Source organism: Petaurus breviceps, unplaced genomic scaffold, assembly GCF_028583685.1.
Source record: "Petaurus breviceps papuanus isolate PSGF00001 unplaced genomic scaffold, PetGlider_PUasm1.0 185, whole genome shotgun sequence".
Taxonomy (NCBI): domain Eukaryota; kingdom Metazoa; phylum Chordata; class Mammalia; order Diprotodontia; family Petauridae; genus Petaurus; species Petaurus breviceps.
In genome coordinates, this window is record NW_027185797.1 from 39,773,848 (window position 1) to 39,797,988 (window position 24,141).

The window sequence follows — 24,141 nt, forward strand, 5'->3', positions numbered from 1 at the left end:
GAAGAAGGTGGAGTAGGTCAGAAAACTTTCAGTTCTCCAAATTCCCTTGGGCTGTGGCTGTGGGAGAGAAGCAGCCAACAGTAAGAGAGGGACAGGGACCCTGCTGGCTAAGGGCTCTTGCAGGAGAGCAGAGATCCTGGCTTCATTTCCGCCACAGAGAAGACAGCTGTAGTGTGTGGCCACCGGAGGAACCACAGGAAGCAAGATCATTTGTAGGACAGCGTGTCTGGGGCCCTAGCTGTGGTTTAGAAGAGGAAAGGAGACCTCAAAGTTGAGCTCCAGGGACAGATCTCAGAAAATAATGAGAAGGATCTGAGGTTTGGGGGTATTATTCCCCATACCTCAGGACTAGAACTTGATCACACTAATAGCTGCTAAAAACAAAATGAATGAATGAATGAGTGTGTGAGTGAGTGAGTGAGTGAATGAATGAATAAATGAGTGTGTGAGTGAGTGAATGAGTGAATGAATGAATGAATGAGTGAGTGAGGGAGTGAGGGAGGGAATGAAAATGAGTAAGCGAGGGAGAAAGTACCCAGCTATAGACAGCTACTATGGGAATAGAGAAGATCTGAGTTCATATTCAGAAGAGAAAGATAGTGAAGCTTAAAAAGCCACCCCTTTTTCCGTAAGAAACATCAAATGGTCCCAAGCTCAAAAAGAGTTCTTGGAAGAACTTTAAAAGGACTTTAAAATCAAATAAGAGAGATTGAGGGAAAATGAGAAGAAAAAAAAAAGAACAATCCAAGAAAATCAAGAAAATTGTGGGGGGAAAAAGTCAACCAACTTAAATTGAGAATAAAAAACTTAAGTATGAAAATAACTCCTTGAAAACTAGAATTGGGCAAGGGAAAGCTTATGATGTTCTAAGACACCAAGAATCTTAAGACAAAATCAAAAGAATGAAAAAACAGAAGAGAAAATTAAACAGCACATCAGAGAAAAAAAAACCAGTCTAGAGAACAGATTGAGAAGAAATACATAAGAATAGTTGGACTACCTGAAAATTACAATAAAAAAAGAATCTTAATACAATATTACAAGAAATTATCAAGGAAAATTGCCCTGAAGTTCTAGAACAAGAAGGCAAAGTAGAAATAGAAAAAAATCCACCAATCACACCTGAAAGAGATCTCAGGAGGAAAATTTACGGGAATATCAGAGCCAAGTTTCAAAGTTCCCAAGTTAAAAAGAATATATTGGAAGCAACAAGAAAAAAAAAACTTAAATATCATGGAGCCACAATAAGAATGATATAAGCCCTAGCAGCCACTAAGGGAAAGGACCACACACCTTGGAATACTATATTTCATAGAGCAAAGGAGTTAGGGTTACAAATTGTTTACTTCTTATATGTGAAAATATTAGCAGAGGGGCAGCTAGGTGGCTCAGTGAATAGAACACCAGCCCTGGAGTCAGGAGGACCTGAGTTCAAATGCAACCTCAGACACTTAACACAAAAACTAGCCATGTGACCTTGGGCAAGTCACTTAACCCCAATTGCCCCTCCAAAAAAAAAGCAAGAAAGAAAAGAAAATATTAGCAGAACTCTTATAATTTTCATCATTATTTGGGTAGTTTGAAAGGAAGGTGTGGGCTGAGTTGAATATGATGGGCTGATTCTAAAAAAATAAAACTATATAGGGAGAGATAAAAAGGAGTAATTATCTCATACAAATGAGATATAAAAGGAAAAATTAACAGAGAAGAAACTAGTAGGGGGGGCGTGTGGGTAGTTCTGGAACCTTAATCTCATCATTGAGACTGGGTTAAAGAGGGTACAGTGTATTTATCTAGAAGAGTATAAAAGTCTTCTAAATTCAGAAAGAAATAAGAGGGCAAGGGGATAGGGTAGAGGGAGAAGATAAGGGATGGACTCTTAGAGGGATAGGTAGGTGAAGGAATAGGAGGTCGAGGTAGTGGGGAAGGAAAAGCAGAAGACTGAGGAGTGATCGAGTAAATAGGTTGATAAGGATAGTGAGGAAAAATAGGAGGAAGGAAAAACACAAATCCAATCTGTTCTGTGAAGTTTGGATCCAATCAAAGGGCCACCCTTGAGGCTCTAGAAAGTCACATGTGACCTTAAGGCTGCACGTTCCCCATCCATGAGTACTAGACAGTATAAAATACTTGAGAGTATGTCAGCCAAAACAGTCACAGGAACTATATGAATATAAACAGAAAACACTTTTATACAAATAAACTCAGATCTAAATAATTAAAGAAGTATTTATTCCTCATGGGTAGGTAAAACCAACATAATTTTTAAAATGACAATTTTGCCTAACCTGTTTATTCAATATTATCCCAATGAAATCACTAAAAAATTATTTTACTGAGTTAGAAAAATAATAACAATTTATATGGAAGAATAAAAGGTCGAGAACTTCAAAGGAAACTGTGTGAAAGATGAAAAGGAAGTAGATTCAGCAGTGTCAGATCTTAAATTATATTACAAGGTGAGAGTACAGTTGAAGTATAAACAGGAAAATTTCAATTATTTTAAATTAAATTTTTCTTATAGAAATAAAACCTGTGAAGCCAAGAATAGAAGGATGGAGAAAATTGGGGGGGAGGGGTGGAGCTTTCATAGACAATCTCTCAGATAGGATTGATAGAGTTGGGCTGTGGTGTAGGACATGATGAATTGGTTGGTTTAGAAAAACATGGAAAGACTTGGACTGATGAAGGAAGATGCTATCCACCTTCAGAGAAATGATAGGAGGAAATATGCACAGTATAGTCTTACATATATGTGTATGAGTGTATATGTGTGTATGTTTATAGATATCTATGCATATGTGTGTCTGTATATATGTGTGTATACATTATATATATACATATATTCATGCTTAATTGTAGCCTTCTTTAGGGTGGTAGGGGGAGGAAGGGGGGAAAATAAAGCACAAAGTACACAGCAGAAAACAAAAGAAAATCAGCAAGGAAGCAAGGAAAAGCTGGGCATCTTTGAAAACAATGTGTAGTATTTATTATATAGGTTTTCTTAAATGAAAATTTGTTGTTTTATATTGAATTCTCTCTTATGGTCTGCTATGTACATGGCACAGTATTTTTTTTTCTTTTCTTACTTTGTATTTAAGTTTAAAATTTTAAAATCTACCAAAAAAAATTTTTTAAGAGACTAATACGCAACCCCTCCACCTCCCACTTTCCCAGCCTTTAATCTCTCTCACCTGTGAGCAGAAGCCTCTTCCAGGACCTGAAGCCCCAGTGGGGGATATCCATGAGCTCTGACTTCAAGTTCTGCCCCACCCCGTTCTCTTGGAGTATCTGACTAAAGATGGACAAAGCTTTGACGGCTAGTCCCCACACCAGCCCTAATATCTTCCCTCTCCCAATGACCAAGAAGTGTCTTCCAACTCTTATTCCTTCTCTGTCTTTGGGGAAACTGAGATCACTTTTCCTCTATCTCTTAGTTCATTCCTTTCCCTTCTTAGAGTTTCATGTGCTTGGACTTTGACTCTGCCCTTACCCATGTGGGTCGCTGTGGTTTCCTGCCTTGGGTCCTCCCACAGCCCTCCCCTTTCACCTCCAATTGGACTCCATCTAAGGGCTGGGAGGGGCACAGAGATGTGGCAGAGAGCCTTGGGGAAGTGGACCTAACTCAATTCCCATCTGAGCTTTCTCTGAGGTGGAAAAGCAAAAGTTTGAGGCATAGAGTAGTTAGACCTAAGTTAATTTTTTACTTCCTCTAATTACATATAATGTGATAACTATTTTTATGGATTTGTGATGTTACTGTAATGGGCGTTCACTCTATCTGAATATCACAACTCCTTTATAACATCTCTGGGGTCACTCCATCAGTATTCACCAGCACTCAAACTTACTGCTTTGGTCTCCAGAGGGGTGACTACTACCTTAGGTTCTAGGGATAACCCTATTGGGATATGTATTACTAACACTATAGTTCTTGAGCCCCCACTGTGTGCTTACCATTAGCAGTCAGCTTTTGACAAATTAGCTAAATTGTAATTACCTTTTAGCAAAGACATTTACTAAGATAGTATTTAGTAAGATAGCAAGAGTAATTGTTTTTTTTAAAAAAAATTATACACCCTCACCCCAGAAAGTCTGGGGCTCATTCACCCACAGATACACATATAATATATGGAACAGTAGGCATGAACTCAACATATGATGGTAATGAGGCATACATGTGGGATACAGGCAGGAGTGCACTGATAAAGATTTAACAACCAACTCTGAAACACACAACCACTTTTAAGTTAATTGGTATTATTAACATTTCCTTCATCACCTTCTTAAGGCTAAACAATAAAACAAAAAATCAAGTCTTGATTTGTAGCATTCACCAATTTCTGAGGTATAAATGCTCATACTGAACCTTTAACAACTGTCTCAAACCAGTTCAAGCTGGTACCAGTATACCCCTGGAAACAAGTGTGGTAAAGTGTAATTCACAACTGCTGGTACTTCAGAGTGGTGATGTCCTTTCTTTATTCAAAGAGTCCACACACACACACACACACACACACACACACACACACACACACACAAAGCTCTCCTTAGGGGCAATGTCTCTAACACTCCTCTCTCCCATGAGAAGTCATGATGCCTCCTGAGGATACCATCTCCCTCCTTGAATGACTTTATTTCTAAGCCTGATCTGGATTTCCATTTCACAAGCTGGTTTCATTTATATTATTACCATATTTGCATTGATTTTGCTTTTGCACTTGAGAGATTTTTTTTTTCAGCGAAATAGCAGGGGGAATGGAAAATAAGGTGCTGTCAGATCTGGCTGCTCTGCTCCTCAGGACAATGAATGTTCAGATGTACTCTGTGCTAGGCACTGGGGCTGCAAAGACGAAACTATAGGGTGCAGGAGAGTTGGGATGGAGACCTTCAGAGCTACACATGGATAGCAGCTAACAAAACTTTGTTCCTCCTCACAAGGAGAGGGGGAGAAGAGATACCAATAGAGGAAAATGTCTGTGTAGCCCCCATTGCCCCATCCCCCTCCTGAGGGAAGCACATAGTGAGATGGCTTCTATAACTCTGGTTGAAGGTCCAGTGTCCTTCAGGAATCAGAGTTATATAGAGTTTTAGACAAAGAACCTGCAAACATCAATAAGAGACTACCATGCCATCCACAGGGGAAGAAAGTCATATAGCCAGGACCAATGAAAAAAGGGTGCATTCTAAATTGTCTAAAGAGGAGTGAAGAATGAGGGGCCATAATGTAGGAACGTATTGCTAATTGTGCCAATCCACAAGGAGCGGAGGAGGAACAAGGGAGATAATGCCCAGCCTCCAGGTTTCTCAGACTCAGCATACATGCATTTTAGGTGTCTGAAGCCATCCAAATTAAACTGGTTTTAACTGGCCAACAAAAGGAAAATAGTCCTTCAGTTTACATTCTCCTGGGTAAAACCACCCTGTATTCACAGAAATAAATACAATATATGCACAAAGTAATTTCAGGAAGCATCACCAACATCTAGGGAAGGAGACCTATATAACCTCCAAACCACAGTAAAGCTTGGAGAGAGTTACAGATTCAGTGTTAGAGACAAAGAGGGATGGCATACCAGGCAGAAGGAACCAACTATGCAAAAACCCAGAGGTAGGACATGAAATGCCATATGGAGAACAGAAAATGGGCCGTTCTACCTTGTTTTGCCTTGATGATAAGCTCATCCTTCAAGCAAGGGACGAAGGACCCAAAGCTGCTATGCTTCTGGGCCTAATCCTTGCCAAGGAGGAACTGGATCCTGTTGTAGAAATGATGGGCCCCTTGGGGGCAGGTGCTCACTCTATTATAGAGTTTGGGATGAAAGAAAGGTGACCATAGTCTGACACACATCTTGGATTTTGGGAGGTTAAATAGACATCAAAGAGTTTGTTAAAAGGGTAGATACAGGTGTAGGATGCCAAATGTTTAACGACTAATTCTCTGGGGGTATGGGGAAGGAGAGAATGTATGTATGACATACTTTTCAATTGAATCTGCATGATTAACATTTTCTCCATCACTTTCTTAAGTCAATAAACCAATACATCAAGGTCCAATTTGTTGTAATCTCCGGTTTCCGAGGTAAAAATGCTCAGGCTGAAAATGTACCAATCAGCTCTTTTAAGCTGATTTGAGCTGGTTCCAGCACACCTAGAGGACAGGATTAGGTACTATGTTAGGCCTAAAATTCTTCAGAGGAAATCAGTCCAACATAGATGATCTTCCATAGCAAAACACCCTTTTCCAGCCCCCACTCCCTCATATCCAGCGTCTCCTGTATTAGAAGGTAATCTCCTTGAGGCCTGAAATAGTCTTGTTTGTGTCTCCAGAGGTCAGCAGAGTGCTTGGCTCATAGGAAATGCTCAATAAATACTCTTCATTTATTCATTCATCATAAAGTCTCAAAAGTCTAACCCTGAAAACACAAATAGAGAGGCTTCTAATGAGGAAAAGACAAACCAACTTGAAGTGAGTGCTGAAGCTATAAAAGGGACTTGTTGACGAACTCAGATTTTTAAAAGACAAATACAGAAGTTATCTGCCAGGGCAGATCACTGAAGAATTCACACAAATGAGAAAAACCCAAGTCCTCCGATTGTAAATTTAGTGTCCTCTCTGACACCGTAATCCTGTGATTTATGGAGGGCAGGAATCACCCACATTTTATAGCTGAGGAAAATGAGTCATAGAACCGGGAACATGGTAGGCACCTAGGATATAATTATTGACTTGATAAGCTCAACCTCTCCTCTCCCAGCTGGACTCTGGCCCCTTCATAATGTATATTCTCCCTGCCTCCACTTTCTCCTCAACCACCTCGAGCTATCGGATTCCTCTTCCTATAACCAAGCTCCAACCATCCTTTCATCCTCCTCTGCTCAAGGAACACTCAATAGCTCCCCATGACTCATAGGTCCAAGTTCAGACTTCATAACCTGGTATCCAAAGCCTCTAGAGGCTGTCCTCAATTATGCTATCCACAATTATTTTAAATATCTCTTACCAATCTCTTCTCATAGGGCCTTGTTGGTGCTATATAGAAATGCTAGTAATTTACGTGGGGTTATTTTGTATCCTATTCCTTCACTAAAATTATTATTTCAATTACTTTTTGACTAAATCTCTAGGATTTTCCAAGTAGATCATCAAAAAGAGATAGCTTTATTATCCCATTGCCCATTCTGATTCCTTCTTCAATTTCTTTTGCTTCTGTTATTGCTATCACTAGCATTTCTAGTACAATATTCAATCATGTTGGTAGTAACTGACATCCTTTTTTACTCCTGATCTTATCAGGAAGGCTTCTCTCTTGTTTGCCATTATAGATAATGCTTACTGATTGTTTTAAGTAGATGCTTCTTATCATCTTGAGAAAAAAAATCCATTCCCGTTTATGCTTTCAAGCATTTTTTATAGGACTGAGTGCTGTATTTTGTCAAAAGCTTTTAGTGCATCTATTGACATAATCATGCTTTTTATTTCTTCTGTAATTGCTGTAATCAATTATGTTTTTAGTTTTCCACATATTTAACCAACTCTGCATTCCTGATATAAAGCTGTTCAGTTGTTTTAATCATGACCCCATTTAGGGTTTTCTTGGCAGGGAATACATTATACATTACATACACATACATATACAACTAATGGTCAGAGAAAATGCTGCGAGTCTGGGAATGGAATGTTCTGTGTGAGAAACAGCTGAGAGACCAGTGTCCCTAGATCAGAGTAGGTTGTGTGGAAATAAGAGAATGGAGGAGAGTAGAAGAAATGAGGGGGGGGGGGGGAGAGTAGGGCAGGTTGTAAAGAGCTTTAAAAGCCAGAGAATTTTCTATTTGATCCTCAAGATGAAAAGTAACTACTCAACTTTATTGAGCAAGAGTTAGACATGTCAGATCTTCAGTTCAAGGAAATCACTGGTGACTGAATGGACCAGAGTGGGGTGAGCCTTGAGGAAGGCAGACCCACCAACAGCTAGTGTAATGCTTCAGGCATGCAGTAATGATGGATGTGCCAGGATGGAAAGAGCGTCAGAGGAGAGAAGGGGGCATATTCAAGAGATATTGCAGAGGTAAAATTGACAGACTTTGGCACCATATTGGATGTGGGGGGATGAAAGATGGTGAGGAGTCCAGAATGACTCCTGGGTTGTAAGCCTGGGGGCTAAGAAGATCGTTTTGACCTCTACAGAAAAAGGAAGTGGGGGGAGGAGGTTAGGGGGAAAGATAATCAGTTTAGTTTTGGTCATGTTGAGTTTAAGATCCAGTCAAGTGGCCACTAAGAAGATAGCTGCATCATCCCTGAAGTATCCAAGTGCTGAGTCACAGACAGCCAGCAAGAAGCACCTGGGAGCTCATCCTTCCCAAAGTGCCCAAGCACTGAGCTTGTACATCTGATCAGTGGGAAGCAGGCTGGGCAACTCTGTGCATGCCTTGTTCACACCCCACCCTCTCCGCAATTACAACAGAATTAGAAAAAACCTCAGGGACCATTGAGTCCAATCCTATGCCTGTCCCAAAATTCCTGCTATAATGTCAACAATATTTATTCATTCAACAAGTATTTATTAAATGACTACTACGTGTTAGGCACTGGGGTTTATAAAGACAGGAATTAAACAGTCCCTGCCCTCAAGGACCTTACATTCTATTGGAGGGAAACAACATGTATGTAGACAGATACAAAATATAGGCAAAGTGAATAAAAGGTTAATTCCAGAAGAAGGGAACCAGCAACTGGGCAGATCAGGCAAAGTTCACCTGTATAGGGGATGGCAGTTGAGCTAAGCCTTGAAGACAAATAAGGGTTCTAAGAAGTGGACATGAAGAGGATGAGCCTTCCAGGGAAGGGGAACAGTCTGTGGTAAGGTATGGAGGTGGGAAATAGTTATAGATAAAGACCACAGCTAGGACAATAGGGTTGGAGTGCTGCTGCCCTGGTTAAGCAGTGAGACATAGAGAAGGCACCCTCTGAGAACCTCTTATCTCTGTTTACCCTGTTCTCTCTGTCTAATCTGTGGCAGAAAGAAAAAGAGCCTAAACTAGGAATCTGGTCACCTGGCTTTCAGTTTTATGAGACTAATATTAGGAAAACCAAAACCCAGGACAAGATGAGACTTTTAACAAATACTAGGGACAGTGGTAGAGGCTGGAGCTGTAGTTCAACTCCCAGGGAGCTCCCTGAGTTAGGAAACTCCCAGGTTAAGAAAGTCTCTCTACCAATGCAGGTCAACACCATCTCTGTAACTTAGAGAGCTGTCTGAAGCACTGAGTTAAGTGATTTGTCCATGAGTCCCAAAGTTATTAGGTATCAAGAGGCAGGATTCGAACCCAGGTCTTCCTGGCTTTGAGGCTATATACTATGATGCCTCTTCTAGGTCAATGGAATGGAATATTATTGTGCTATAAGAATCCTCGAATCCACTATTCCACATTGATGTTGAACCTGGATCCCAGTCCTGCCTCTGATAGATACAGGCTAGGGGCAGGGAGTATAGGAGGGAAAAACAGAAACCAAAGGGGCATCAATGAAACTTTTTATAAAAGAGTATGGTATTTCAAAATGCCTCTTTTCCTTCTTTGTCACCACTGGTCTTCCTCTTTTGGGGGGGGAGGGCCTTTTTGAACATTCTAGTGTGTTTGCAGTGGGCATTATGAAGTTATCTTGATTTCAGTTTCTCCAGTTATGGAAGAATTTGGTCATTTTTTCATATGATTATAAACAATTTATATTCTCTCCTCTGCAAATTGTCTGTTAGTGTCCCTTGCTCCTTTCAAGGGTTTTATTTTTTTTTAAAGCAAACAGGGTTAAGTAACTTGCCTAAGGTTACATAGCCAGTTATTTTGTGTGGGCGTTAAGTATCTGAGGCCAGAACTGATCCTGGGTCTCCCTACTCCAGGCAGGCGCCCTTACTCACTGCTCTCAAGGGTTTTATTATTAATCTTATTGTTGTACATCAGTTTCTTTTTAGATTCATTGCTTTTTTCAATCTGTTTCTTCTTAAAAAGTCCTGAGATGTTCCTTTATGAATTATAGTCACATCTACATTTATTATATGTGTGTATATATGTATCGTGTCTTCTCTGCCAAGAAAACCCTAAAAGGGGTCACAACTGAAACAATTGAACAACTTCCTGCTGCTAGTCCCAAGGCTGTATCTCCTGAGCCACCAGCTGCTGCCTGTTCTGTAAAGTACATCTGATCAGAATTATAACAATAGCATATGTTTTCCCATTTAAATATTTTCTGGTCTAAACTCAATTTTTTTTCCCTTACATCATTAGTGCCACCTTGGGTTTTTTACCAGTTGAAAACAATAATAATGAGAACTCTAGACCTCTCTGCATATTTTGGGTGACATCTATTCAAAACCATAGCTGCGGAGCCCCTATAATGGGAATGTAAATTTTTAAGATCTTCCCTGCCCCTAGGCTAAAGTGCACCTGGAGCCTGGGGTGGGGGCTTGTTTTTCCGTAGATACTTTTTGATTGGCCAGTGGGTCCAGAAGGTTGTTATATTCTCTGAGCCAGGAGCAGGCTATATAAACCCTGATTTGTGGCTTTGTTTTAGGGCTCACTTTGAGAAGTGTTCTGTGATTTGATCAGATGGGACTCTGGAAAGCCATTGTTGAGAGCCCCCCCACCCCCGGCTTTGAAAAACCCAGATGTTGATTTGGTATGGATGTAAAGGTTGGACAGTTTGGAAACCTGTGTATTTGATCTATTTCTCTGTCTTGATAATTCTGTCTGTATCTGAAGTTTGGGGTGCTGACCTTTTTCCCCTGAACTAGGTAAATGATACATGTTTGACTGATTAAAGTAAGCTAGTTAACCTATTTTGAGTTGCTTTCCTTTAACAAAGCAGATCTAAGAACCTGTGTTGTCAGCCACCCTGGGGATGCTGGGGTGCTTGCTGCTACAGCTCCCACCAATGTCTCCTCTTTTATCAGACCAACCAGAACCTAACACAATTTCTGGCACATAGTTGGCATTTTATAAATGTTTCTTGAATTGAGGGATGGATAAATTCAAAGCAAAAGACATTTGATTAGTCAGCATAGCAAGATCAAGAATAAGAAAAGTGTCCCCATATACACAGAAGGACAGTACCTACTTAGATTTCCTACATCAGTTAGGGAGTCAGATCCCATATAGGGAAAAGACATGGCTAGGGAATGAAGCAGAAAAGCATTTATTAAATGCTTAGCTCATGCTAAGCTCTATGCTAAGTGCTAGGGATACAAAGAGAAAAGTCGGACACACTCAGGACTTAAAGAATTCATGCTTTAATGGGGAAAGGGAGGGTAAAAGAGAGTTAAACTTCATGGCCAATGGAAAGTGCAAGTGGAATTAAAGATAGGCACAAAAGCCAGGCAGTGAGATGGTCAAGTTAACAATGACAGGTCATATCATACTGGATCAATAACTGTTGGAAAGAGAATGGCAAGGGTCTTAGCAGAGTGGGACTCTAGGTGACTTCCAGAAGAGGTGAGCATGGGGAGGAAGGAGGGGCAGCATCCAGCCAAAAGTGAATGTCTGGCACCTAGGAAGACCTGGGCATTGGGGCTTGGGGCACGAGAGGGAAAGAGTTTTCCAAGATCTACCTTTGCTGGTCAATAGACAGGCTGGGGCAGGCAAGGAGATGGCTTTGACTTCCACTGCTCTTCAAAGAGGCAGGCATCCCTTAGAGCTCCCTACCATGCTCCCCCATTTCCTCACCTCCCTGTCCCTATCTTGCCATAAAAGGGAGAAATCACTGTTCTGAGATTTCTCCCAGCTCAGACATTTTCATTTAAATTCTACAAATCTTCACTGACCCCACCCCCCAATGCTGACATTCTGTGATTGTGAATAGAAATTGTGGGCAGGGGGTGTCAGTGATGGAAAAGTTGACAGATTTACAACCAAAAATGTCCAAGCAAGTAGAAATCTTAGAACACAGACATGAGGCCCAGGGGAGACCTTGGAACAAAGATGGTCAGAGCAAGACAAGATCTTAGAAGAGGGGCTGGGAGAGCTGGGAGGGCTCCCAGACATGGCAGAGCTGGAAGGAACTGTAGGGACCACTGAGTCCTCTCTTTTTTTTTTTTTTTTATTTTGTTAATGTTGCTGTAGGCAAAAATTAGACCCATCCAGGAAAGACTGCCCAGAGGCATTAGCAGTTGAAATAGCCCCGGCACAATAAGGCTGGAATTCTTTAGTCTCATACATTCTCTGGACTCTGGAGGGGCTGGGATCTTCCTCTCTGGCTTCAGCAGAGGCTTAGGGACAAAGCGCTTTGACCAGTGACCCAGCGATGGGGGTTACAGAGCAGTAGAAACCTCTGTCTCTCTAAAAAAAATCCATAAAACTTGGTTCAGTGGCATTAGAAAGGAAGTTTCCTCCTTTGTAAAATGATGATATCAGTGCCTCCCTCCCAGGGCTGATGGGAGAATCAAATGAGATACAATTGTAAAGTGTTTAGCACAGTGCCTGGCACATAGCAGGGGATATATGAGTGTTAACTATTATTACTGTTAATTATTATCAATGGAATTGCCAGAAAACAGATTCTCCCTCCAGCCCCCCACTAGCAGCACCAATTTAGAAACTGGACTATGTTAAGTGACTTGCCCAGGGTCACACAGCTGGTCAGTGTCTGAAGCAGAATTTGAACTCAGGGAAGATGAGTCTTTCTGAGCCCAGACCTGGCGCTCTATGGTGCCTGTGGCACAGTGCATATAGCACCTGCCCTGGAGTCAGGAGGACCTGAGTTCAAATTGGGACTAAGACACTTAACACTTGCTAGCCGTGTGACCTTGGGAAAGCCACCTAACCCCAATTGCCCCATCCAAAAAGCAAAAACCAAAATAAAAGATAAGGGGTGAGAGAGGTTGGTCACTAAAGCCACTCCGAGTCCTGACCATCTGACATCCTAGGACTGGAGAAGCCCACCCCCGTCCAATCATGAGGCCATCTCCAGAGTCCAGCAAGGGCCTCTGGAGTGGAGACCTTCCTGTCCTTACCTTGCTGACATGACTTCCACAGCATTTCTGATCTGGGGGAGCAAAGAGCAAAGGGGAGTGTGAGACAGACACGGGAGGGGAGATTCCCCCCTTCTTGCTGCAGAAAGCTCTGCCCCCACCACCACCCCATCCCCCGCGTCTGCCGGCCTTTGCAGGAGAGGGGAGCTCACCACCTCCGAGGTCTTCCCCAAGCAGCAGCACACACCAGGCACCATGCAGGGCACCCATGGTGTGGAGACAAAATCAGACCGCCCTGCCCTCAGGGAGTTTACAATCTACTTCCTCGGTGGACGGTTCTGAGCATCAGGAAGCGGCTCCATGCAAGGAGCTGAAATCTTTGCTCCTGGTTCTGTCCCTTCACATAAGCCAGCCACCACGCGTGGGCTCCCTCCACTCAGCCTGCTCTTCCCAGACCACCAGGACGGACCTTGGGCTGCTCCCCCGTGGCCTGGGTTGGACGTCTCTCCTCACCCTGCTCACCCACTCTAGACACGCCCAGGATTATTGATGTCCTTCCTACAGTGGGGTTCCCGCACCCAGGCGCAGTGCTCTGGCTGGCACCTGAACGGGAGGGTGGGGGCACAAGAGCTGCCATCTCGCCTCTCCTGGATGCCGGGCTTCTGTGATCCCTACTCTCCCCTTGCCTCGTCCCAGGGCTTGCCGCCCACGTCTTCCTTCTCCCAAATCCTTGAGCCCTGCTCTGTGGCCCCACTCACTAGTTTTCCTAAGAAGACATGCTTAACAATTGGAGTGGTCCAAAAGGAGAAGGGGAAACCTGGGGAGGTAGTGAGCCTCCTGTCAGTCTGATCATCTCTACATAGTGACCAGGTTGTATGTTATGGTGTGGATTCTATGGATGTCTCTTCCTGCTCTCAACTTGGCTGATGCTGTGACTCCCAAATCTGTACGGCCAGCCCTGCTTCCTCCCAGGGCTGACCTCCAATAGCTCACTGGGCATCTCCATCTGAACCTCCAATCAGCAACTCAGACTCAGTGTGGCTGAGGAAGAGCTACTGAGAGGAGATGCTAAAGAGAGAGAATGTCAGAGCTGGGAGGGGCCTCAGAAGAGGGGATGTCAGGGCTGGGAGGGGCCTCAGAAGAGGAGATGTCAGTGCTGGGAGGGGCCTCAGAAGAGGGGATGTCAGGGCTGGGAGGGGCCTTAGAACAGGGGATGTCAGGGCTGGGAGGGGCCTCAGAATATGGAAGGTACCTAAAAGATCTTGCTGATTTTCTAGCTTTGTCTGTCCTGTTAGACTAATAATTAAGTGGTCATTAGTCTGATTCCAACCCTCAATAACAGCATACTACTCTGAACCTCTGTGTGCCCTTGGAAGCAGCATAGGATAATGGGGGAAAAAAATGCTGGACTAGGTAAAAATATATGTATTCCAAACCTAATTTTGCCTCTGATTCACCACGCAACCTTAGATAGCTCATTTCCACTCTAAATTTCCTGCTCCTTCCAGCTCTGACGTTCCTTAGTTCTGTGATCTGAGCCTCCTGTCATCTACACCCACACTCACACCAACCACTCTCTCCCAGTCCTTCAGGGCCTCCTCCCTGGCTTCTGTGAGTACTTGGTATCACCTCCCCAGTGCACCCATGCACAGGCACTTGGTTTATGCCACACACACACACACACACACACACACACACCACAACCACCACCCACATTGGACAGAAGACCCCAGCACTACTTGAGAAAGAAACCATCCATACCTGGGACTTCATGACTCCAACAAAGTAGCCAAGTGTTCCCGTAAGAACCACCCCAATCAGAACTCCCAGTGTAATTCCTGCAATGCCCCCACTGGAGATGGACCTTCCACGGAGTGCTTGGTTAATGCCTTGATTAGGAGCTTCTGGAGAGAAAAGAAAAAGAAGCCAAGATCAAGTCTGGACCATATTAGACTGTCCTTAGTAATCATAGAATTTCAGCCCCAGGAAAGACCTTAGAATGGGGAAGGTCAAAACTGAGAGCTGCCTTGGAACAGGGAATGGCAGAACTGGGAGGCCCTTAGAGAAGGGAATGTCAGAGTTAGGGGGGGGGGGTTCAATAAGACACACTGTCAGATCTAAGAGAGACTGTAGAGACCACATAGTAGGACTTCCTTTTGAGTGGATGACATCTTCAGAAGACCATGTCTTGCCCAAAATCTTAAGGGATAAAACGGCAGTTTCATTTTTTTCTATTTTTTTAATTTAAAAAAAATTAATTTTTTTAAATTTTATTTAATTTAACTTAATTTCATTCAATTAACAACCACCATCCAGTCAAACATCTAATCACAGAAACACTTCAGTCCATCACAGGCATCAATTTCAAGGCCAATACGAAAACTGGCAAATGGGAGCCATGGCATAGTGGATAGAGCATGGGTGAGGAGTCAGGAAGACTTGGAGTTGCCTCTAGCTCATACTGTCTCTGTAACACTGTACAAGTCCCTCATCCTCCCAGAGCTCTAGGCAGCTAAGGCAGAAAGCCTCAGAGCTGGTGTCAACCTGGCTCAGTGAATGTTCCTTAGACCCAATGCAATCATGGGTCTAACTCTTCCCCCCACCCCCAGTTTCCCATACTTGCCTCCACCAAATGTCTCGAATTCAATACAAAACAAATCCTCCGTGTGTGTGTGTGTGTGTGTGAGTGTTTGTGCGCATGCATGTCCAAGAAGGAACCAGCAACTTCTTCTCAAACCCCTGACAGACAGCCCGCCAACCCCGTGTACATACAGGATGAAAAAGGATCAGCTCCTCCGGGTTCCACGGAAGGCACCCATCCCTGGCTTCTTTGTGACCCTGGACAGCTCCATTTTTTAGATTCAATGAACAAGGTGGAGTTGCCCTTTGAACATTAGTTTTAGAGGCAGAAGGTCTGAGCTGGAGGCCCGTCTCTGATGTTTCCTTGTGGCTCAAGTCTCATCTTCTATTTGATCATTTCCTGATCTTCAGCTGTGCCAGACTCCTCCATGTCCCTCCCCCGCAAAAAAGGAGGAAGGGAAAAAAAGTACCTTGTATTCATTCTGTTTAAACTTATTTCATTGGAACAAAAAGGGACCTAGAGGTCCTTGAATCCAACTGACTCATTTTACAGATGAGGAGACTGAGATACCAAGAGGTTAAAGGTCTTGTTCAGGGTGATGCAGCAAGTACGAATCCAAGGTAGGATTTTAATTGAGACCTTCCTGCCTCCAAGTCTAGTATTCTATCAACTAAAACACTGGTCCCCTGGCTTCCCCCCAAAGAAGACCCTCCATCTTTCGTCTCTGGGCATTCTCTCTGGCTGTTTCCCATGCATGGAGCTGCCTCTCCCTCTGCTCCAACTGCTGAGCTCCCCAGCTTCCTTTAAGTCCCAACTAAAACCCCTCCTTCTACCAGAAACCTTTCTCACCCCCTTTTTATCCTGGTGTCTTCCCCCATTAATTATCTCCTATTAATCCTGCTTTATATTTTTATTTTGCATTTGTATTTTAAACTTGCTTTGTTTATATTTGTTTGCATGTTGTCTCTCCCAGTAAATCGTGAGCTCCTTGAGGGCAGGGACTGTTTTGCTCTTTGACTCCTCAGGAGCTGGCGCATAGTAGGTGCTTGATGAATATTTGTTCATTGAGTAGTTGGTTGGTTCTGTGACCCTGACCTCTCAGATCCTGTTTCTGTAATGCAGAGCAGGTACTGGAGGGGGCAGTGTGGAATGATGTAAATTCAGTCTAGAAAGGCGGGCTGGAATCAGATTGTGAAGGGCTTTGGATGCCAACACAAGGGTTTGTGCTTCCTCCTAGCGGCAATAGGAAGCCATTGCTATTTCTTGAGCAATGGTGTGACATAGCTACATCATCTCTTCTGACCTCTCAGAGCCTTGGTTTGCCAATCTGGAAGATTACAGCGTTGGACATCGGAGGACCCTTCCGCTCTGACATTCTCTGGTTCTTTGTCAATATACTGAGGACCTGTGATTTTGGCTGCCTGGGGGCTCTCTTCACAGGCACAGATCACAATCCTATTAAACCTGAGGCTCAGAGAGGTTGACTTTCCCAGGGTCACACAGCTAGCAAATTCCTGAAGTCTGCCTGACTCCCGATCCAGTACTCTCTCTGCTGTGATAGGCTGCTTCCAAACTGATCAAAATCTCATGCAACAAAATCAGTTTCTCTTCAAACTCAGCTACAAAGGACCAGGAAGAGTAATAAAAGCTAATGACTCACTTGATATGGCACATGTGAGAGTGAAAGCATCCTCTCTATGAATGAGACACAGGGTGTCAGCTGGCATTGACCTAAGAGCCCTGCAAGATGCCTGCAGAGGACAAGACAATCTGCTCTCTCATCAATTCCCATTATCTTTAGACTAGCCTTTGAGAGAGAGCCCCCCTCAGCCTGGACTCTGGCCCCTGCCTCCTCTCATATTTGCACCCTCAAACCTCTTCCTAGGCTGTCAAATGCCTCTCCTGACAGCCGAGTTCACACCCCACCCCTCCTTTGCAGCAGCCTCCCATGGCTCCCTCTTCTGCCAGGACACCATGTCATCCCCGCTAAAGAGTCTGACATTCAAGGCTTCGAGAGTTCAGACCCAGACTTCAGATTCAGTCTGAGAGCTTCTGTTCTCCCCTTTCTCTCCCTACCCCCAACGTCTACTCCAGTGGCTCGTGAGATCACAGATAAGGAGCAAGATCTACTCCAAACCCTCTGATTTTACAGCTGAGGAAACTGAGGCCCAGAGAAGCTGAACCACTTGTGCCAAATCACTCAGAAAGTAAGTGACAAAATCAGGATTCGAACTTAGTTCTTTTGCCTCTGATTCCAACCATCCTTCCATTACCCTACTCTGCCTATAATGCCCTCATCATCATCTCTGCATAGCTATGTCCTTCGAGGCTCAGCACTCATCTCACCACCTCTGCCAGGAAGCCATCCCTGACAGCTAGCCTAGCCCACCAGATCCTCTCCTTCCTCACAGCAACACCTGCGCTGCCCTGCTGAGCCCTTCTTCACCCAGGCACAGGAAGCCCACAGAGCCCAGGTGAAGGGTCAGGGGGAAGGCTCACCTTTCTATGACTCCCTGTTTTATTTCTCCACATAAGCTGTTGGCTCCTTGAGGGGTGGATGATCAGAATTCTAGCATTTCTGTGTAATAGGGAAACTTGCCAACCTAACCTCATCTCATTTTTGACAGGTTTGCTCAAGTGGTGGTCCTGGGGAAAGCCAGTGAGAATGGGGTTCTTCCCCTTTTCTGGGGCCTGGACCCCTTGGGCAGCCAGTCAAGTGAAGCCTCCTCTCAATCATGCTTTTAGAGCATAATCTAAAATCCATAGAATTCACAGGAAATCAATTCTATTGGAATACAGTTACCAAAAAACTATTTTTTATAGTCCAAGCTCATAGACCCCAGGTTGCTATAGAAGGGGCTTACATAGACTCTACCAACATTCTTGGTAACTTCTCATGTTCTCCTTGCATTGGGAATAGACTCCAGACCATAATATAATTAGATGGGTTCTTGACAACAGGTCAAGGACCAGTGATGGCATCAGCCTGGGGCTTTCTTCACAAGCACAGATCACTGGCCTACTAGACTTGTAAATTTAAAGAGTTACCTGATTCTCAGAGAGGTCAAATGACTTTCTTAGGGTCATCCAGCTAGTTATTTGAACTTGGGTTGGATAGCGGGACTTGGAAGTCAAGAGGTCTCCAGTGGGGGGCCCTGGATCTGTCCTAGCCCTGGACCCTTTAGTCCCTTTACCAATGAGTTGGGCACAAGTGCTGACCTCTAGTTTGCAGACAACACAAAGCTGAGAGGGGCAATGAGCCCGCAGGATGGAAGAGCAGGACCCAAAGATTTTGGCAATCGAGAGCATCAGGCTTTTGGAGGATGAGATGAGGGGAAGAGACCTGAGATTCTACCAGCACAGGGAGGGCCAAGGGGAGGAAGCTCACTTTACCAAAGCAGCTGAGTGCCCTGCTTGCAATGTCAGGCTTAAAGTTACCTAGAACACTGAGAGGTCTGTATGTCACAGGAACTGAACCCAAGTCCCCCTGACTCCCAGGCCAGCTCTGCCCTCTACACCCTGCAGGCTTCTAACAAAAGCAGAGCCCAATCAGACAAAATCTGGTGATAAATGGAATCAGATTCTGGGGGGTAGGAGAGGCAAGTTCCTTCTCCGGCTCATTTTACAGATGAGGAAACTGAGGCAAACAGGGTTACTGTGACTTGCGTGGTGACATACAGCTAGTAAGTGTCTAAGGCTGGATTTGAACTCAGGTTTTCCTGAATCCAGGCCCAGCAATCTCCACCATGTCACTTGTTGAATGACTGATTCTGAGAGCATTCTTCTAATATCCAAATGGGAAAACTGAGTCCCAGAGTAGTGAAGAGATTGGCTCAAAGTTACACAGCTAGTTTACACAGAGCTGGTGTGTAAACCCCACTCTCTTGACATCATGACACCAGTGGGTCTCTTCTTGCTGTACATACCACACTGTCCCTAAGTAGTCACTGGCTAGGATGGTCAGACATCTTTCTGCAAGGTACATTGCATCCCAGGTCAAGGAAGTTTAGTTCATGGAAGTCACAAGACCCTCAAGTAGATCCTACACCTGGATCTCTAAAAGGTGCTCCAGCCCACGAGGAAAAACTCGAGTTGGCCATGCTGTTTGGAGTTTGGAGGAGGCGGTTTCTGGATAAAGGAATCTGGAATTTCTCTAACAAAAGAATGAGCTAACCCAAATTCCACATACCTGATACCTGAATCCTTGCCTGGGCTGTGCTTCGGTGATGGGTGATGATGTTGGAGGCTTCGCACATGTATGTGCCTGAATTGGTCAGGGAGACATCAGAAATGAAGATATGTTGAGTGGATGGCCCGGGGGTCCCATCAATCTCCCACTTGTACTGAGCAGGAGGGTTTGAGTCCGAGAAGCAAGAGATGGTGAGGTCAGAACCCTCCACAAAGGTAGAGTTGGAAGGGCTTAAAATGGGGATATCTGGACCGTCTAGAAGGAAAGAGAATAGTAATGAAGTACAGAGAATGAAAAGCCTTTGAGCCTTCTGTTTCTCAATCTTTAAAACAAAATCCAAACTAGATAGTATTCAGGGTCCCTAAATACTCTGACAATCCCTGTTCTAGGGCCACCTCCCAGCTCTGACATCCCCTTGTTCCAAGGGCCCTCCCAGCCCTGACATTCCCTGTCCTAAGGCTCCTCCCAGCTCTGACCCTCTTGGTTCTAATGTTCCTTCCAGCTCTAAATCCTATGATTTATCTTCCAGTTTGAAGATCTCTATTCTACTCTATTCTCTGTTCTGTTTTGAAGACACAACCTCTAATTTGGTTTCCTGATTGAAAGAAAATGAGACACAGACATAATGTAGAATCTCCAGGAGAACCTAGAAAATTGGATTCCTCAGGAGCATTGGTGGCTATGAGAGGGAACAGAAGGGACCATCCTATTCAGCTCTGAGATATGAGCTGTGTTAGAGGAACAAGAAGTCACTTCCACTCTCTGTGCTCATTTCCTCTGCAAATGAGTTCAATAGTATCTGCTGGACCTTCCTGCTCAGAACACATGGGAAAGTGGGTGTCACATGCAGCCTTTCCTCTTTCTTTAGGTATCCATTATCACCACCACCACCAAGATCTTCATCATCATCGCCATCATCATCACTGCCATCACCACCATAACCACCTTCATCAAAATCACCATCATCATCATCACCTTCATCATCAACACCATCATCATCATCACCTTCATCAACACCATCATCATCTTCATCACTACCATCATCATCATCACCTTCATCATCAACACCATCATCATCTTCATCACTACCATCATCATCATCACCTTCATCATCAACACCATCATCATCTTCATCATCACTGCCATCACCACCATAACTACCTTCATCAAAATCACCATCATCAACACCACCATCATCATCACCTTCATCATCATCACTACCATCATCATCATCACCGCTACCATAATCATCATCACTATCATCATTAATACCATCACCACCATCATTACCTTCATCATTATCATCACCACCATCATCATCATCATCAATCATGTTTCAATAGGGAATTTGAATCAGCCAATCAGATCATTCCCAGAGTACTGGCTGAGTGGTCCCCCAGCCCTAATCTTGCTATCAATTACCTTACTGTCTCCAATTCTTTAACATTCCTTTGCACTGTCCTTATTTTAATATTTCTGTTTCCACTCCTACAATCAGGAAACCCCCTTGAGATTCCAGTTCCAAGAAGCCCCAGAACTTTTCAAGCATCTTATATCCCCATCCAGTTAACAGGATGGGGAGCTGAGAGAACCAGGGGTTGCCTCTGCCCTCCCTCCCCCCTCAGTCCCACACAGCATCCTTTTGTCTGACCCCTTGTAACATTTACTCATCCCACCGAGAGCTCGATTTCTCTTCAGGTTTGTCTCCCAAATTCAGTGAACCAACTTTTTTTTTTGCTTTTTTGGACAGCAATTAGGGTTAAGCAACTTGCCCAAGTTCACACAGCTAGTAAGTGTTAAGTGTCTGAGGCTGGATTTGAACTCAGGTGCTCCTGACTCCAGGGCCTGTGCTCTATTCACTGTGCCACCTAGCTAGCCCATGAACCAACTTTTAAAGTTAAACCAGGGCCTTCTCCTACTGTCCTTTATCCTATTCTCTCTTTTCCTTTCTGACTCATTCACAGGACCAATGTGAGTTTCATAAAGAGATCGCCAAGCATTGCTTTATCTTTTACAATCAGTTCAATTCCTCTTTGTTGTCCTTTTTCTGTTACTAGGTCCTAGGAGTTCTAGAAATGCTTCACATACTGTCATCCCTAGGTGATATAGTGGAGAGACAGACAGACAGACAGAGACAGACAGACAGAGAGAGAGAGAGAGCTGGCAGGTCCCTTCGAGGCCATCTATTCCAACCCCTTTCTTTTACAGTTGAAGAAACTGAGACTCAGAAGCCAGAAAGGTCATGCAGACAGTAACATGTGTATAGGGCTGGAAGGTCTCTCAGTGGTCATCTAGTACTAAGCTGCAAAGGCAGCTTGAAGTGGTCCCTGAGCTCCAGAGTCAATGTTTGTCCCACTGTCCCAGGTGAACATCCCCGACTCCCAATCCAAGGGCTCTTCCCCCTCCCCCTTCTTCCTCCAGAGTAGGGGCGTCTTCCCCCTGGTCATTACTCTTCATGTTCACAGTGACTTACAGATCACTTTGAGGGTGGCAGGGGCACTCATACTGGACACAACAAGGTTCCTGGCCCCACATTGGTATAGGCCACTGTCGTTTCTAGTGACGACCTTCAGGGTAAGAGTCCTATTGTCTGGAGACAGGTCCAGCCCCTGGCCACCTCTGAGGAGGACCTCACCATCCTTGTACCAGAAGATAGCCACTGTACTCCTTGGAGGAATACAAGTCAGATTGACAGAGTCCTTGTTCTCCACTGGACCAGAGTTATTGGCCACAATGCCAGGCTGGGTCAATGTCTCTGTAGGAATATGAGAAAGTGGAATGCAGCAGATATTTCTGGGGGCCCCTCAGGACATCATGGAATGGATTTAGGGTTCAACCGTCTTTAGCTCCACAGTACCCAAAACAGTGCCCAGAACATAGTAAATGCTTACAGATTGATTGGTAATGGACATTTAGGATTATCTAGCTGAACTCTTCATTTTACAAAGAAGGAAACTGAGGTCCAGGGAGATTAAGTAATTCACTTGGATTCACTCAGGCAGGAAGGAACAGATCTAAGATTCTACACCAGGGCCTCTGGTGATGATGATGATGAAGCTTTTACTCTTCCCTCTTTCTCAGCCCCTTCACCCCTCTCACCTTCAGTCAGCCATCAAGTCCTATGGATCCCACCTTCTCTGCCATTCCTTTCCTCTTCTCTTTTACTGTAGTCGCTGTCCTAGTTCAGTCCCCATTACTTGGACTATCCCAATAGCCCCCATGGGATTTTTCAGCTGATTGGACACAAGAGGTGAGGAAGGGGTGAAGCAGAAGAAAGAGCCTGAGTTTCATTTGGAAACCACTGGGTTGACGCAGAAACTCATCATAGTTGTGTTTTGAGATGGCCATAGATTTAGGGCTGGGAGGTACCTCAAAAGATATCTAGTCCTGCCTGTATCTAGGTTGGAATCACTTCAAGCTCCATGACAAATGCTCACCTAGCCTCTATTTAAAGAGCCCTGGTGATGGATAACAGGCTCGTGACCACCTGAATAGGGTCATCCTACTTGGGGACAGCTCTGGGAAATCTCTTCTTCAGAGTTTAAATGTGCCCCTTTGTCACTTCCCATTGCTGGGAAAATCCAGAAAAACTCAAGGAAGAAAATTTTATTTTTTCCTCAACCCCAAACTTCAAGGGTCTGTGATTTCCCCCTGGAGGATCTCATCCCTTCACTAACATGGCTTGCAAGCCTTCCAAGGCTTCAGTGGGCAATCTTTACTGACAAAATAATTCTAGTAGTCTCCTGAGGGTGGATCTTTTAACCTAAATTGATCCTCAGAAGATAAACTCATTCTCAAAATATTTACAACATGGTAAGCTGCAAAATTCCACGTTTTAGGTCCCTAACATTCTATAACTAAGGTTTTCATATCTATGAATCTCTGGTTTTAAAATGCTATCATTCACTTAGCCACTGTGATCAACACAATGATCCATGACAATTCCAAAGGACTCAGGCTGATAAATGCTATCTACCTCCAGAGAGAGAACCGATGAGCTCAGTGCAAGTTACAATTTTTTTTTCCACGTTATTTTTCTTGCCTTTTTTGCGGTATGGCTAATATGGAAATAAGTTTTGCATGACTTTATATGGATAATAAGTACCACATTGTTTGACTTCTCAGTGGGTAGGAGAGGGGTTAGAGGAGTGAGAAAAGATGAAAATGAAAATAAAAATAAATAAATAAGTAAACGAAATTCTACGGGTCTTTTAAAGTTCCATGTTTGTAAAATTCTACAAGTCGGCTGACATCCACTCCCAAAACTCAGGGTCCCCACCATGCTGAACACAGAAATTAAGGGCAGACTTTAGGAATGTTCTCCCTTCACTCCACCCACATCCAACTTCAGAATGTCCTGAAAGCCAAAGCCTCCCTGAATTTCTTAGTATCTTTAATATTTCATTCCTAGG

The 24,141-nt window shown here is 43.9% G+C and overlaps 2 protein-coding genes across 2 annotated transcripts in view; one reads left to right on the forward strand and one right to left on the reverse strand.

The window, feature by feature from the left end:
- LOC138161922 (carcinoembryonic antigen-related cell adhesion molecule 20-like) overlaps nt 1-3,454 on the reverse strand; it is a 29,561-nt gene extending 26,107 nt beyond the window's left edge. The window contains exon 1 of the mRNA XM_069089002.1: nt 3,195-3,454. Coding sequence (XP_068945103.1) covers nt 3,195-3,246 — 52 coding nt within the window. The 5' untranslated portion in view covers nt 3,247-3,454. The remainder of the gene's footprint in view (nt 1-3,194) is intronic.
- Nucleotides 1-24,141, forward strand: part of LOC138161923 (carcinoembryonic antigen-related cell adhesion molecule 1-like) — a 332,874-nt gene that overhangs the window by 203,032 nt on the left and 105,701 nt on the right. The window lies entirely within an intron of this gene.